At 52.1% G+C, this 16,467-nt stretch overlaps 5 protein-coding genes across 5 annotated transcripts; 1 reads left to right on the top strand and 4 right to left on the bottom strand.

Annotated features, from left to right (window-relative positions):
* Positions 1-537: 537 nt before the first annotated feature.
* A1O5_11974 (leucyl-tRNA synthetase) lies at positions 538-4,030 on the bottom strand (the record flags this gene model as incomplete). The annotated part of the gene is made up of 3 exons (XM_007752543.1): positions 538-1,324; positions 1,390-3,914; positions 3,968-4,030. The coding sequence occupies 3 exons, from the start codon at positions 4,028-4,030 to the stop codon at positions 538-540; spliced, it is 3,375 nt and encodes a 1,124-aa protein (XP_007750733.1).
* Positions 4,031-4,475: 445 nt separating this feature from the next.
* Positions 4,476-6,278, bottom strand: A1O5_11973 (uncharacterized protein; the record flags this gene model as incomplete). The annotated part of the gene is made up of 3 exons (XM_007752542.1): positions 4,476-4,593; positions 4,660-6,147; positions 6,250-6,278. 3 exons carry the CDS (start codon positions 6,276-6,278, stop codon positions 4,476-4,478), a joined length of 1,635 nt encoding a protein of 544 aa, XP_007750732.1.
* Positions 6,279-7,454: 1,176 nt separating this feature from the next.
* Positions 7,455-8,813, bottom strand: A1O5_11972 (uncharacterized protein; the record flags this gene model as incomplete). The annotated part of the gene is made up of 1 exon (XM_007752541.1): positions 7,455-8,813. One exon carries the CDS (start codon positions 8,811-8,813, stop codon positions 7,455-7,457), a length of 1,359 nt encoding a protein of 452 aa, XP_007750731.1.
* A 2,633-nt stretch (positions 8,814-11,446) lies between these two features.
* Positions 11,447-13,369, top strand: A1O5_11971 (uncharacterized protein; the record flags this gene model as incomplete). The annotated part of the gene is made up of 4 exons (XM_007752540.1): positions 11,447-11,745; positions 11,838-12,579; positions 12,680-12,821; positions 12,912-13,369. The coding sequence occupies 4 exons, from the start codon at positions 11,447-11,449 to the stop codon at positions 13,367-13,369; spliced, it is 1,641 nt and encodes a 546-aa protein (XP_007750730.1).
* An 883-nt stretch (positions 13,370-14,252) lies between these two features.
* On the bottom strand, positions 14,253-15,713 carry A1O5_11970 (uncharacterized protein; the record flags this gene model as incomplete). Its single annotated transcript, XM_007752539.1, has 1 exon — positions 14,253-15,713. One exon carries the CDS (start codon positions 15,711-15,713, stop codon positions 14,253-14,255), a length of 1,461 nt encoding a protein of 486 aa, XP_007750729.1.
* Between the last annotated feature and the right edge of the window lie 754 nt (positions 15,714-16,467).

The raw sequence follows: 16,467 nt of genomic DNA, 5'->3' as shown, positions 1-16,467 counted from the left end.
AGGTAGATACCTGTGTACTAGCGCTGCTAGGGGCTGCATGTTGGTTGCGCAACCCAATACCATTCATTGTATTGAGTCTAGATGGCCATTTGGGGGCTTCGCTCTATTGGATTTCTGGAAGTCTAACCAGACCCAAACTCTAGGGCGTATACGTAGATGCGTCCATCTTGATGCACATGAAATGCCTTCTCCGCATCTCTTTTCGACCTGGTGATCCTTCTTGATGGTCAGCATGTGCTCATATCTCTCATCATATGTCTGTCCGTGGCCTTTCTTTCCTTTCTCATCCCACTGTGTCTTCTCATCCAAAAACACGCCCTCCATCGGAGCAATTCGATCCTCACACCCACACATACATCCATACATCCGTTGCTCGTTAAAAACTTCATGGGCAAAATGCATTGATAACGCACATGAGTCAGTATGTCGTTCTTTACCCTGCTCCTGGTGCTCAACTGATTTGACGGAGGCAAGGAAAGAGAAGGTAAAGGCAAAGGTCAAGCCAAATGGGACAGAAAAGGGTGACACACCCTTTTCTCACTCCTCGACGTTTTCGAACAAGAAGGTGGGCTGGCCCGGCACAGCCGATTCGGCCATGTGCGGGAGACTCTGCCTGTTCTCGTCCGTGACGCTGACGACCTTGACGTCCTTGCAGCCGCTGCTCTTCATCAAGCCCTTCCTCATCTCGGTCAAGACGTGCACCTCGTCAAAAGGCAATTTCCGCTCGAACACGGCCGCCGGACTCTCCTTGTTCACCACGAGTCTCTTCTTGAGTGCCTGGACGAAGGGCATAGCTTTCTTCATTTCCGGGCCCTTGCCGATCTTTGCGACGGACGCGTTCAGAGCCTTGTCGTCATCCAGAGTTGCTTCCTCCAGCATGGAGCGGACCAGGTCGACATATTTATCCTGCCACTCGGGAAATCGCGACGCCACGAAGATCGTTATATGCTTCGGTTTGCGGGGGTCGAATACCACAGCCTTGCCCTTTGCCATTCGCTTGGCGGCCTGCGCTTCTGCGCTCGTGATGTTGCTGGATGTCGTCTTCACATATTCTCTCGCGGCGGTTAATGAGGGGTCTGCGTCGGGAACGTCAGTGGGCCAGTGGGCAAGTTGGATGGATTGGTCTTTGTGCAGAACTTCGAGCCAAATGTACTCGGCCCAGTGAGGAGCGATTGTGGAGATCAGGAGGCATTGCAATTCGACGTAGCGGAGGACGAGGGGCCACGAGAGAGGTATGCCACTGGAGAGACAGGCTTCGCGGTAGAAGTCACGGGCGGATTGGAAGTCGTAGAGAGCGGATTTGAGGGCGAGTTTGTAGTTTGTGCTAAGAAGCAACCGTTAGCATGATCCCAACCATAGTGGCATGGTAAAGTGGTTTTGGGGACTTACTCGGAGTAGTGCTGGTACGCTTCATGCACCAACAAATTCATTTCGTCCTCGAAAAGCTTGTCCCAAATGACCTCCCCTTGCGTCTTGCGGAGTCCTTCGTCCTTCAACGTATCCTCGATCCACTCCTTGAGAACGTACATCCGCATGATAGCGGCGTTGGCGCCTTTCTCTTCGAAATTCGCGTCTTCCATGCCGTCACCCGCATCAGCAAGAGCTATTCGTGTAGCGTCGGCTCCAAACTTCTTCACTGCTTGACTCAAGGTCAAAAAGTTTCCGGTGGATTTGCTCATTTTCTCCCCGTTGAGCAAGAGATGGCCGTTCGAGCGGACAGATCTCGGCCAATATTCGCGGGGGAAAAGGGCGAGATGGATGTAGAGGAAGAATGTAAGATGATTGGGGATCAGATCCTTTCCAGAGGATCTCAAGTCGAGAGGATACCAATACTCGAAAGACCGTCGCATGGTTTGCAGGTCCGCCACCGATATCTTTGTGGATTCCGAAACCTTCTTGACGTCGTTCGTCCGCGTGAAGATGTAATCCCAGACATCATCCGTCATTTGTTCCGCCTTGATGTTCAATAGCCCAGGCGTCTTGCCGAATTTGTCTCCGTGCAAGAAATGGGCGACCGTATAGTATGACATATAGATAGTGCTGTCGCTCAGACTTTCCACCAAAAACGAGGGATCCCACGGGAGTTTAGAGCCCAGACCATACGTCCTTGCACATGCCCATTGGTTCAACCACTCAAGGTTGGCAACGAACTGGTTTTCGGTTTCGTGGGTGTAGGTTTCAAGACCATTCTTGTCCTTTACATAGTCCAAAACCGTTTGTTGCCACTCTTTGTCGTTCTCGCCGTAATTCAGGAACCACTGTGGGACATCCGCAACTACACATTCATCTCCACTCCGACTGATGACTTCGGCTGAAGGATCGGCAAAAGGGAACGCTTCGCCAGATGCGATCAAGGAATTTCGGACTTTCTCTTTGGCGTCGGTGACCTTCTCGCCCTTGAATTCTCCGACCAACATCGTGCCGTTGTAGAAGCCTTCCTTGTACGCCAGGTCCTTTGCTTCAGCCAACAAAGTGGTGTCCTTCGGCGATTGGATCTTCTTCGTCTCGACCAGGTACTTCGCCGCCAGATTACCATAGGCTGGGGTATCAATAATAGGGATGATTTCCAGCTCAGCCCATTCTTTTTGTATGCCATAGAAGTCCGCCTTTTTAGCCAATTCTCTGACCGTGGCAAAATCATCCGGACTGTCAGACGGAACTGAAGTGACAACACCAGTGCCCTTTGTTGCAGATACCGTCTCCATAGGTAATATTCGAACGCCTTCTTTGTGTACCGATAGAGGCGCATTGACGAGAGTACCCACGAAGGCAGATCCAGACAATTCCACAACAGGCTTCAGCTCCTTTTGATCACGGGGAAAATGCTCCTCGTCAAAGAAAGTACCTTGAAAAGCCATATTCCAAGCCGCTCTCTTGGTGACCACGTAATATTCCTTCTCTGAGGCCTTGAAAATGCCGTAATTGATCTTCGGTCCAACGAAACAGCATACTTGACCGTACATAGTCTCCGGTCTTAAGGTCGCAGGCACGAAATAGACACTGGCGTCCGGGGGGATCTTAGACTCCACTGCCTTCGCTGCTCCGGGGGACCACTCCTTGACCTTCAATTTTAGAGCTGTGTACTCAGTTGGACCTACACCCTCACCTTTGGTCCGGTCGTGGTCCATACACGGTTGGCCGTCCTTAGGACTGTAGATCGTGTATCTCTTTCCGTACAGGATCTTGTTGAGCTCGTGCAAGCGATTCATCTGCCATCGTACAAAGGCGTCATAGTACGGATTTGCGTCGGTTGTGACAAACTTCCTCCTCCAATCTATCCTAGCTCCAAAATCGATCAGATCTTGTTGACATATTGGGGGGAAGTATTCGAGCCAGTAATTGGCGTCTGCGAACTTGTGGATCTCTTCCTTGGGTATTCCCATAGCAAGCATCGTCTGGAATTGGTAGTTAGCTTTGACCGTCTTTGCAGCCTGCTTGCCCTTCTTGCTCTTGAACTTGGTGAGGTCGTCCTTCACGTCGACTCCTTGTGTGGGCGCAACGGCAACTCCGTTCGATTCTGGTGCTGCCGCGTCCTCCTCTCCATGGAAGTACTCAAAATTTTGTCCGAACCTCTTCACGTCTTCGACGAGTTTGTCTGCACATGCTTTGATTGGCATGCCCGTACAATGAAACCCCAATGGGAACAGCACCCGCTTTCCGGTCAAGCGGTTGAAGCCCGCGGTGAACTCCACCTTGCTGACTGTAAAACTGTGTCCAGCATGTAGAGCACCATTCATGTACGGGTACGCGAAGGTGCCAAAGTACTTGGGGTATTTTTCTCGAATCTCCGCGGCGGGGACTGAGTCAAAGGGGATCTCGGTCGTTGTAGGCGCATCCGATTCGAAGATTTTGTTCTTCTGCCATTCTTTTTGGTATTTCTTTTCGATCGCGATCAGCACGTCTCGATTGTGTGTCTAGAAATCGTTGGTTAGTCGAGGATCTTGCTGCCCGTGTGCGAACGACTCACATTTTCAAGCTTGAGAGTGTTGGCTGAGGTAAGAGTCGGATCGACAGGTATTTGGGTCGCCATGATGGCAAAATCGAGTAGCAGTGAACGGTTCGGCCCTCCGATGTGTTAGTGAGGGTGAAAGTCGCTCTAGAGTGTTGGGTAGAAGTATGAAAACTGGCGGCGAATAGTTTACTATTTCGTCGACAGCCTCGCCGCCTTGTTGCGGAGTTGTAAGGCTGGTCACGTGGACTCAGCCTTGTCTTCCGTCGCGAGACAAGGCTGGATCCTCACCGCACATTCTGGTTCCTTCTGGAGCTCTATGTTGTGTGGCGTTGTTGGATTGATCAACTTTTTGGATAGCTTTGCGGTTCCAATACTGTGCGATTGACTACGCCTATTACACAGTAGGTGCGGGTTGAAGATTGCTGTCAAACAACCACCTATACAAGTACGAATGTCCGATCCATCCCCACCTATACCTTCTCTGTTAACCCAAGCAGATAAAATTCTGGCGTCCGCTACTCTCCTAGAGCTCAGGCGCTTCCCAAGATTCTCGGTCAATTTTCATGATAGCTGACTGCTTATGCGGGAAGCTAACCTCCCCTTGCTTGTAAAACCCAGCATCTTTCAGATAGTTGATAAATCTGTGTGCGCGGCCCGAGTTAGTCACCGAATTGCTTGCCAAAAGCTTTGGTAATTGGATGCCTTACTTTTCATTGTCGACCCTCGGCTCCAACATCACTGTCTCGGTTCGAGAGTCCGCGAGGAAGCAATAGTGTACCAGCGCAGACAACCAAACCTTGACTCGATGTGGGCCTCGGAACTCGCCCTCACCGATTAGCACATGTAACCCGCGCGTGTAATTGCCAACTTCTCCCCCGAGTAATCGGCCCAATCGGTCCTCTTTTACCCAATATATCTCAAAATAACCAAATGGTTTGCCGTCCCAGCAGCCGTAGAGAGGGAACGAGTGTCGGCTTTGGAGGCCGTCAACCAAGAATTTGTGCTGCGTACTTAGCGGCCCAGCGGCACCCCATGCCGAATTGACTCGAGGGTCATTCATCCACTTGTGTAGCAAATCCAAGTCAGACGGCCGATCGAGGAAGTTGTCCATCGTCGGCAATGTTGCTACGGATGCGGCCGCGGTGTGACTCGGCAGCACTGCCGGCATGGAAGATGACGCAGGCACAAAATGGGCTTGAGGACATGGTTTCGGGGACAGTGTTGGTACCCGGAAGGAAAGCCATTGACCAAGACTAGGAATATAGCGAGTATAAAATGATTCACCCTGGCGTGGCGGTTTGGGGCGTATCGGATGACGAATGTGGTTGGTAAAGGTGAACTGGGTGGGCGGAGGAGGGTAGAACGTAGGTAGATGGCTTCCAGAGTTAAAAGGCCCTCCAGGCGACCAGATGCCCGAACTGAAGGTGTCCGATATTGCTGTATTTGTCACATAGTCGGCAGGTCGTGGTGAGCCACGTTCAGGAACGGTCCGATCTGGTCGATCTGGTGAAGATGGCCGAGAAGGGTAGGGCGAGGCTTGAGGAAATGGGGAATGCGATTGCGGCGCCATTGTGTAGAGGAAGATCCTTGCATCGATCTGCCAAAATGACTTTCTGCTCACAAATGTCTCCGCCCAGCCACTGGGCAATCGAGTGTTGGTATCGGTGCCCACACAGGAGTCCTCGCTTGCTATTAAACCCATGCGTTCAAGTTTCTGCAGGGTGTTCTTCCCCTTGAAAATACCTTCTCTTTTTATTTTGATGCGCCAATCAAGCTTCGGTCGCCCTGCCTCTGGAGTCAACGCTGATGCCTCGGTGAGAGCGTGGGGGTTCGGAGGTTCCTTGTGGAAATACCAGCACAAAGTCGCCCAGAGCATCATCGCAATATGCCGGGTCGGCGAGGCGGTGTTTCTAAAGTCCGAACTCGACGGCATGGATATCGACGAGATAAAGAGGGAGTCGCTCTGGACGGTGGGTTTGGTAAATCGGTGGGTGACAGTATGCCTGTGTCCTGCGTCTTCCGTGTCTCCGCTGGGTTTGACTGACACCCTGCTGCTTCTGCGCTCTTCGTCTTCCAGCTCGTCTTCTGTCTGAAGGATCACGGTCCATCCCGGGGGCATTGCCGAATGATGCAAATCGAGGTTGGTCGATTTGAATGTGAAACCGCCGAAGACGGGAGTGACTGTATATATCTGCCTGCCAGGTCCTGTTAGCTTGCACCAAGCATGCTGGAGACCCGCGACATCGAACAAAACTCTCGAAAACACGGAGTGCTTTCTCGAGGGAGGGGCAACTTACCCATTGGGCAGATAGACGTGCTGAACCATGATGGGGTTAACTCTTCAGGGCATGATAGCGACAGAACAGGGAGAACGGTTCGATTTGGTGTGGAAGAGGACTAGTAATTGATTGATGCGAAGCTTGTACATAGGAATGTCAAAACCACACTTGTGGATTTTGTCGACCTCTGTTTTGCCGATCTCAACGATTACCGCGGATTTTCGACCACTGTGGAGGCTAGCGAGCTCCAACCTCCCAGGAAGCGACAAAGGAGGAGGAGGGACTCTGAGCAGAACTCACCCGAGCTACACAGCACACTAAATCAGTTGTACATTGAGGAGCAGGAAACAGCCACCTGGAAGAGATTTCAAACCCCTACAATGACCTTGCCACTATACTGCGCTCGGCCTATTTTTTGCTTATCGAAAGACAACTCGAGTTTGTTTTGTCTCCAGCAGCCTTTTCTCTCCAACAAGGTCACGGGCCCATTGTCGCCAAAGGGGGGGGGAATGACGTTGGGAGTACTGGGTATGTCTGTGCCGTTCAGGAACAATGTCCACTGTGCCCCGCCACCTTGGAATCGGCTGCCGCTAGCCTGGGTTGACTGGATTGACAGTGGACAGCTTGCCAGTGACAAGAGAGGCATTTGGGGTGATAAGCGGCGAGGGGTGACTGGAGGAGGCGGGGCAGATCCGCAAGGGTCAGTACATACGAGTACTCGGTAAACAAAAAAAAAAAGGAAAAGAAAAAAAAGGGGGGGGGGCCGGGGACCCAGCTTTGAATGCCACAGTCTGACAAGCCGCGTTTTGAGAATCAACGAGGTCAGGCCAAGTTACGCCCAACGACTTCTAATGAATTGCTGGATAGCCACAATGTTTCGCTGTTCTCGCTAACCACCTTCTTACTGTATCATCTGCCGCCCTCAGGAACATACCATGTCCTACCTGATATAAACACTATGTCCCTAAAGATATCTATTCATACTGTCAGGATTGGTACCTGCATATGCGTCTATGGTTGACTGGAGTGCCCAATCACTTGAACACAATTCTTTATGCCTCATGTGGGAATCTAAAGAGGAAAAAAAAAACAACAACAACAAAGGGAATGCTCTGCCCAACAGTGATACGCCATCGTGGCAAACAGCCCAACAGAAAAAGGGAAAAGGGCCGAGGACGAGGAGGTCGTCGTCCCAACCAACGCACAACTTTCTCCAGTGCAACCTAGAAATCCTCAATGGTCACACCAACGTCCCTCTCCTTGCCCATTCGTATGATATCGCCAGCAACCACCAGATCCAGCAGCCCCATACCCACGCTCTTGTAGATGACGTTGCCCTTGGTCAGCCAGTCGATGAGCCCTTGCTCGCCCGGTCCCCCAAGCTCTATCTCCCTGGTTGCGGCCTTCTTGATCATCATGAGCTCTCCAATCTCAACTAAATGCTCCGGCTTCAATTTCGCCTTGACGATCTCACCTGCTTCCCTCAAGCACGATTCTAGGCTGTCGACAATAACCACTCCGCCCTGCCTAGCGTGTCGGTGATGATGATGGCCCCCGTGGTTGGGTTCAACGGCAACTTTCATGATGTCGGGATGAAGCTCGCACATGTGTGGAGCGTATGAACCAATGGCAACAATATACCTGCCTTTCCTGCGGCCTTCGCGCGATGTCAGGAACTCGGCCGGAAATAGGGGATCGACGGACGGGGTGCAGCAGAAAATGACATCTGCTTTTCGAACTTCCTCCTTCAGGAGCCGGCCATATTCGCCAAATTCGGGGCTCATGGCTGAGAATTTGATGTCTTTGCGCCATTGCTCATTCGACTCCTGTGTCATCTGGAATGCTTTCATCAACTTGATAGACCTCTCGAAGTTGCGGTTGATGATGTTGACATGTCGGATCTGGTCGCCCTTGAGCATCAGTGCCAACCTGATGTGCCAATATGCTTGTTTTCCTGCACCAAAGACAGTCACAGTGTGGACATTCTGGCGCTTCTTAAGCATCAGAGTGGAAGCCAACGCCGTTCTGAAAGCTGTGAGTTCTTCGGCATTAACGATACCCATGGGGTTCCCAGTGGAGTCGAGTAGAGTGACGGACCCCTTTGGTGTGGTGCTTTGGGAGCTGACAACCGAAGTCGGGGCTTGGAACGAAGAGCCATCGATTGAGTCGCTCCCTGATGACATGGTGGATGACGGTGTGAGGGTCATGGAGCCGAAGTCATTCGTTGCAGACCTGACCGAGGTAGAGGACGACATGCTGCCTGAAGCGGTTGCAAGGCTTTCAGAGGTGCCGGACGAGACTGAAGATTTGCTGTGAACGGGGGTGTCGGGTTGCTGGAGCGAAACGATCTTCATTCCTACAGAGGTCCCCGTGGACGCTGGCATGAAGAGGGTGGTGACGCCATTCTTCTTGATAACTGTCCGCTGTGGCTGGAAAGATGCGCAGCAGGGGGAGTTGGTGTCACCTGTCGAATATGAGTGGAGGGCTTCAGCAAGGTTGGATTGGAGTTCGTCGATGTCCTCCTTTGTTAGGGTATAGAGCAGTTCTCGGACATCAGAATCGGAAAGGACGGTTAGGGGCATGTTTGGCCTGGAGATACCCTAACGATGGTGCCTATCGACGTAGTGGAGGAGATATGGTGTATGTACTTCTATGGCCAGTCCTAATGTCTTCTGGAGGGGGGATCCGTGCCCAGGTCAGAGTTTCCAGCAACTTACTCTAGTTTCCCTCGCAATGGATGATGAGCCTAGAAGAAACAAACTTGACCGGATAAAATATGTAGTGAGCCTGTGAGGTTGAGGTTGAGGTTTGCTGATGCGACATGTGGCAATGTTTAATGGCAGGGGCAATGATCATGATCACAGGTACCAAGACAATGACTAACAACCTCCGGCTACGACGATTGGCCCAAGTCGAGGCACATGTCTCTCAGAGTGAGCACGCCTGGTTTAACTAATGCCACGAGTCGCTTGGCTTGCTTAGGCTAGCAGGTGAGTGGACTTAGGTGCCCTTGGGTGCCCCCCAGGCCTCCCTAGCCCTCCAGCGCCGATACTGTACAAGGACTTGTAAAGGATAACGTCCAGGTATGAACACCGCCAATAGCAGCCCACTCACCCGCCCACGTTAACTAATGCTCCCTATCTCGCCTTGCTTGCCACACATGAACCGCCCAACATCCTCTTCAACATCAGTCACCAAGCTGACAACCTCTCTCATTATTTCTTCCTATTCTTGTCAAAATTGCGTTCCAATCACTACAGGCCCGGTCTAGACCAAGCGCCTAGTTTCAATGTAACATTCTCGCTTTTCAATTGTCGCTTTCGCATTAACAGAAGATAATCTCATTATCGGCCTGGATAGTCAAAGGTTGGTGTCCAAGTATCGGCGCATGCTGTTCCCTACCGTGCCATGCGCCGAGAGCCTAAGCTCAGCAAATATCTCCAGCTATCTGTTCCGCTGCTACCCCTATCAATTCTTCTTGAGGTTCCCTGCGGGCAAAAGCATGGATATTCGACTGCTTGATGGGCTGGGGACTGCTGCTCCACAGTGGCAAAAGATACGAAGTACCAACGCGAGAAGAAGGTCGAGGCTCGGGACGAATGTTTCGGCGCTCTTCTTGACTTCAAGTCACGCGTCCGGAACGAGACGACGCAAGCGAAGGATCGCATGATTTTATTTACTCCGAGACGCATGGCTGACGTCGCTGCACTGGCTCTAAGATATTGTTCCTAGCTGACGCTGGTCTTAAGCCAGCAAGCCTTGCATACCCATCAGATCCAAGCTTTTGGTATATCCGATACGCGACGGATGTCAATAAATCAAACGGATAGATCTTCGTCCAGGCCAGTCTCATCCGCAATCAGGAGTCAGAAACCCGTATTTCCTCGTCTTTTTCGTTCAGCTGTACTTTTCGGCCGCTCCAACGGCCGTAGTGTAGACTCGCACGAAACAAAACGGTTATGTAAGCCTGGTCTAACCAATTAGGGTTAGATCAGCCTCGTGTCTAAGATCCATCGGAGCAACTCTGATTTGAGGTTCGTCGCACAGCGCACACCACTTCATACCATCCAGCCTTGCCAGGTCGCACCTCTTGCTCGCACTTGATGCTCAATCGGGCTATTTGCCATAAGGCAGAGTCTCCAAATCGTGTTGATGTGGCCAAATCTTCGCGGACGCTATATTGTTGTTATTGTCATTAGCTGCTCACCCGCGCTGGCGTTGGCGCTGGGTTGAACGTTTACGAGATTCTCACCGGATACCACTAAAATTTGGGCACCCTTCTGCGCGGTTCAGTGTCCTCTGCTCCAACTTCGGGTGAATTACACTGCCGACTCTGAAGATGGGTTGCTGCCTTTTTGTGTCAGAATTCGGACCTGTCAATCATACGGACGCTATATTCTGATCTTGCACAGCCTCTACTGTTCCCTTACGCTGGCAAGTCTTCATCTCTCAGCGCGGGTCCAGGTATCTTGGCGCGAGGATACTGGCCCTCCTCAGCCTACCATCGCAGAATGACCAGATCTCGCGAGAAAGACTCGAATTAATGTGGCGATGCTGGGGACAGTACACAACTGACGTTGCATTGATATGACTTGTCGAGCTCGGAGAATGCCCTTACTGATAAATAGTCTAAGCTACCATGCCTATATCTCCACAACGCGGTGGCAAGTAACAGCGAATTCTCCAAGGCGACGGCCAGGCCGAAAGCCCCAAGTCCTCGTGCTTGCTTATGAAAGCGGTCTATAACAAGGGCCTATTCCGAAAGAGCTATGATCTCCTGCGCTATCCTGCTGCAGAGAGCTGCATCTCTCAGTAGCGAGTCAATGCCCTGGAGCGCCAAGTCGAGAACGGTTATGAAATTGTGGCCTAGCACCAATCATGCTCTTTCGGGGCAACATGATAGACACGATTGGAAAAAGGCTTGTTCAGGGTCACAACACCAGTGCCGTCTATGTGACGACGGCGCTCGCTGACCAAGCCCCCTGAGTAAGTAATGCAATCTACCGTGTTTTGTTTCTGACTATATTTCCACGGCAGTACAGTACGGCCGAACTATTCGGGAAGTCGGTCTGATATTGTCTCTGGCACCACTTCATGCTCTCAATGGTATAAGAGGCTTCTGGAGTCGCAGTCACAAGCAGTTGCACCAAGATAGTTTCCCACTGCCATCCAACGCTTTTTCTATTTCTTAATGTCCCGCCGGGTCACCTATCAAATGGCTAGTTTTCTCAGGGATACCCCCCTAGGTCAACTAATTCGACTAGTTTCAGGAGGCCGCCTTCTGAAATACACAGAAGATGGAAACGGGCTTGAAATGTTGCGGAACAGGAGATTGCAACATGCAGATCGGACTACTCAAGCTCCTGTCAACGCCGAAGCCGACCCTGAAGTCCTTGCAAAGAAAGGCACGAACGCCGATGACCTCGTCCTAGTCGACTGGTACAGCCCGACAGATCCTGAAAACCCGCGGAACTTCTCAACGGCGAAGAAACTATGGACCAGCTTCATCATTTTGTATGTGGAAGGCCCTCTTCTGTCTCTCGACCCGGCAGAGAGAATATTTCTCCCTCTGCAGAATCTCACCTGCTGACCTTAGCTACGGATAGTATCTACACATTTGTCGTCTACTGCACCTCGTCTATCACAACACCGTCCTACGCGTACATCGCGCCTCAGCACGGCCTCAATGAGACCTCTGTCTCCTTGATCCTCGCTCTATACGTTCTCGGCTATGCTTTAGGTCCCTTGCTGTTTGCCCCATTGTCGGAAATACCGTGGATCGGTCGCAATATCCCATACTGGGCCTCCTTCCTCCCTTTCCTCGCCTTCTCAATAGCTCTCACACAAGTGCAAGATCTCAACTTTGCCACCATATGCATTCTACGCTTTCTTCAAGGCTACTTCGGGTCCCCGATCCTTGCAACGGGTGCGGCTTCCTACGACGACATTTTTGATGAGTTTGAATCACCATACGGCTACATGATTTGGCTCGGTGCAATGTACGCTGGTCCTGCGGTCGGTCCACTCCTATCAGGCTACGCCGTCGTGAGGGACTTCAGATGGCCATACTGGGAGGTGGCGATCATGGCAGGCGGCCTGGTCCCACTGATTCTTTTGCTGCCAGAGACGAGCGCGGATTATATACTGCTTCAACGGGCAAAGCGCATGAGAAAATTCACAGGTGAACCAAAATATCGGGCTCCGTCAGAAATCAAGAGAGTGCGCGTTGCGAAAGTGTTTATAGACGCCCTCATTAAACCGACAGAGATCGCAATGAAGGATCCAGCTATTGCCTTCGTCACCGTATACGGCGGTGTCGTGTATGCGACCTACTACTCGTATTTCGAGGTACGTCTTGCCTATTTTCAGTTATTCAGGAACTCCGTCCTCGAATGAAGTGCCAAATAGAGTCTGAGGATACCTTCCCACTGACCAAGAACTACTGCAGGCCTTCCCACTCGTCTACCACGACAGGTATGGCTTCTCTGCTGGTGCCATAGGACTGATATTTCTCTCCGCAATCATTGGTGCCGGAATCTGCGCCGTTATCTATGCTATTTACCTCCAGCTCTACTTCACCCCCCGGGCTCGTGCAGATGTCAAAAAAGTCGCTTCGGCTGCCGCCGCTGCGAGCAACGACGCAAGCCAACCTCAATCTCTCGCCACAAGTCCAGAAAGAGTGCACATCAACGCGGCCATCCCGCAAGAACGATGGCTGATTCCCTCCATGCCATTCAGCGTGCTCTGCCCAGCAGGTCTGTTCCTCTTCGCCTGGACTGCTACGGCCACCTCGCACGATGCCAACGGTATTGAACATCCGACATTCCACTGGATAGTCCCAACGATCGGCATAGCGCTCTTCTCCGGCGGCAGCTACGTCGTGTTCCAATGCACAATCATCTACATCTCCCTGTCCTACCGGAAATACTTTGCCTCCTTGTCCGCGACGTACGACATGTCGCGAGGATCCTTGGCTGCTGGCGTGGTCATGGGTAGTCGAGCAGTCTTTGTCAGTTGGGGTGTGGACAAGGGCGTAAGCGTCCTCGCCGGCGTCAGTGCCGCTGGGGTGCTGGGCATGGCGTATCTGTGGAGATATGGGGCGATGCTGAGGTCGAGGAGTAGGTTTGCGGAGCGTTAGAATGAAAATGAAAACAGGGACATGCAAGTGGACCCGAGGTGAGGGAGATATCTATGCGCCGAAGTGGCACAGCGGAAAAAGAGAAGAAAAAAAGATGGGAGGCGTGGCAGTTTCGCCGTCGCACGCATTGGTTCGGGGTGTCTACTCAAGGGAATCTCGTAGCCTCTTTCTTTTCCTTTCCTTTTCCTTTGTTATCTTTCCTGGCGATACACGGAGGGGTTACATTCTTCCACAGGACAATTCCTGGATCCTAAGACACCCCTGAGTACATGGAAGTATGTACGGGGCATATAGATGGATGGCTGGGAAAGGACACACTACCTTTCGATTAGACCCTGCTTAATGAATGAATGTTGAATATCGGATATTGAACAGTGATTTATTGAATACACGTGACATTTCACACGACGGCAGGAAACAGTGCTCTTCGTCCGATCCTCTACACGTATCTCTATCGAGTAGTTACAGTAAAAGGTGGGTGCTTTATCGCTATCGGGCGCTCTTCAACTGCGCTGGGTACAACGTGCGTTCCACCGCTACAATCACTGCATATGCTTGCTAGAGTCTTGCATAAGGTGGCCACGGAGCCTAGAAGGGCCTTACTTCACCTGACTTTGGGCTCTGTACTCGGTACAGGCTTGCTATGGACCTGATAATCTTCTCAATAAAGTTCATTGTCATCGACATTTGTGTTGGTCTCAGTCGAGGATATCTAATCTTCGCCATTTCAGGCGGCCTAAAATGTACACTGCACTATCTCTCCGGCCTCACCGATACCCCGTCGAGCAGAGCCCGCATGCTCGGGCCAAGGCTGGGGTAGGGAAGAAATGAGACAAGGAGACAACGATTAGACAAAAAGGGACATCGTGAGCCATCATGGGACCTACTTCATCGGACTCCACAGATCCTCATCCGAGAGCACCAAGTCGTCTTCAGTCAGCACCTTCAACCCTTCCTTCTTCCTGTTCTTCTTCATCTCCTTCTTGGTCACGAGTGACCGGGGCGTAACCGGTGTCATTGGTGTGTAAGGCATGTAGGGACTATAGGGAGTCTGAGGCATCCCCGTCTTCGGGTGCACGCCCAGGACACTCTCCCGACGGTCCACGAAAGTGGTTTTGGTTGCAGGTGCGCTCTTCAGTGCATCATTGTAGAATTGACGGAAGGGTAAGCTATTGGAGCTGTTGGACGCTGCAGTACTGCGGAGAGACAAAGGTGCCGGGGGACCTTTCTTCTCAATTTCCTCAACGACTGTCACGGCGGACTTTTGGCCTGGTGTTGGTGGAGCTGGACCCGGGTTATAAATGCGAGGGGACGAAATAGCATTCTCTGAATACATGGAGGGGTCCGTGAGAGTGGCGGAACCTAGTGGCTGTGAGATGGGCTGACCGCGGACCGAGATATTACTCGGGCGCTTCTTGGTTTGATCGGCCGAATCACTGCGGCCTGAGATGAAGGACAAAGGCGACACCTTCTTTCGGCTGCTGGTCTGTGACCCTGTCCTTGTTGAGGGAGCATCGTCAGCAGGAGTGGGTGCAAGAGGGTGAACCAATGCCTGTGCCACTGGTTGAATGCCGTGGTCCTGAGCTTCCGTGTCGGGATATCGCAGATGCTGAAACTCTGGAGGATATCGCGGCGACCTTGGTGAGGCCGGCCCATTCAGATTGAGATTGGGCTGGTAGTAAGGTGACCTCGGAGTTGATGGCAGATGATGAGGTGACCGGGGTGTGGGCGGAGCATTGTATTGGGGTGGGTAATTGGGCGTCCGAGGCGAGGTGTGTCCGCTGCTTCTGGCTTTTTCTTCGTCGTGTGCCATAACAACAGCATACAGCCTTGCCATTTCATCCCTGTTCTTTGCCTTGTCGGCCTCGATGATCTTCTCGTCGATAGTGGAAGAAACACTGATGCTGGACTGTTTATGGGAATGTGATTTGCCGGTAGCCCAAGATCTGAGGCTGGCCATCTTACCAGGGCTCTTTAAAGGCGGTTCGACATTCATCTTGGGCTGATTGGTGAGTGGACCTGGCTTGATGATCTCCATACTGAGACTGCGGTTCGAGGTCTGGACTCTGCGGCGCAATTTCTTGCCAACAAGGAAAAGCAGCACAAGAGTGATGATCAGCCAAACCACATAGGCGCCAACTATGCCAATGATCTCGTATTTGAGCTTGGACTTGTCTCGAAGGGCACCAGCGGAGAGGGGAGGGCCTTGGTCTGGCGGAGGGGCAGGGTCTCTGTCGATATCGACGTCCCAGATAGAATGTGGCCGAGCAGCAGTGGGTGGGATGATGAGGACAGAGACAAAGATGAGAATCGAGAGGGTCAAGAGCGAAGAGGAGCAACTCATCTTTGTAGGCGGATCAAGCTGTCGACATGATCCAGCGCCGCGAGCCTGAAACAGCTGACCCCCTGGCCGAGAGGGACATGAAGCAGCTGGTTGCACGTTAAAGAGCGATCACGGCGGTAGATGTACCTGACCATGGTTGCTGAGGAGCGGCCAGCAAGCCGCCTGTTGTGATGATTGGTACAAGGTGAGAAGTGGAAAGCTGTGAAGGCGAGTGAAAACGAGGATGCGGTCTGCAGGGTGAAGCACGGCGGCGGGCAAATCACAGAGCGAAGCACCCAAGTGCCCAAGAAGGGAGGGCCTCTAGGCCCCAAGCAAGCCCCCCGGGGCTGTTGGATTGGCCTATGGGGGTGCTCGGGTGCCTGGAGGGCGGAGACCCTAGGCGGAGGGACCATTGAGGGGCTCACCGGGGCTCTAACTGGAATGGTCCAAGATTCGGCCATCTGACAGCCTGGGCCTCCATTCACATCCTATTTTTAAGCGCCCGGAAACATTGCAATGTGGGCTGCTCGAATCCAACCTCGTCCCAATTGTTTCTATCACACGGCACCAACGGCAGAGCAGCAGTTCACCGGGAAATTCCAAGTTATCGAGTCCAGATCCCTGAATCCTGCATCCTGCATCCTGCATCATACTGCCTTGTGTGCTTCGAGTGTCACTAGTACCACCGTATGCCTCCCGAAAGAGCCATCTCCCTTTGCAGGCTTCACCAATACCGTGCCCGCAAATTGTGCCATCACACAGTACCTGTTCCCTC

This window comes from Cladophialophora psammophila, assembly GCF_000585535.1.
Source record: "Cladophialophora psammophila CBS 110553 chromosome Unknown aczJe-supercont1.30, whole genome shotgun sequence".
Lineage (NCBI taxonomy): Eukaryota > Fungi > Ascomycota > Eurotiomycetes > Chaetothyriales > Herpotrichiellaceae > Cladophialophora > Cladophialophora psammophila.
This window is presented reverse-complemented; position numbering and strand designations above follow the sequence as displayed.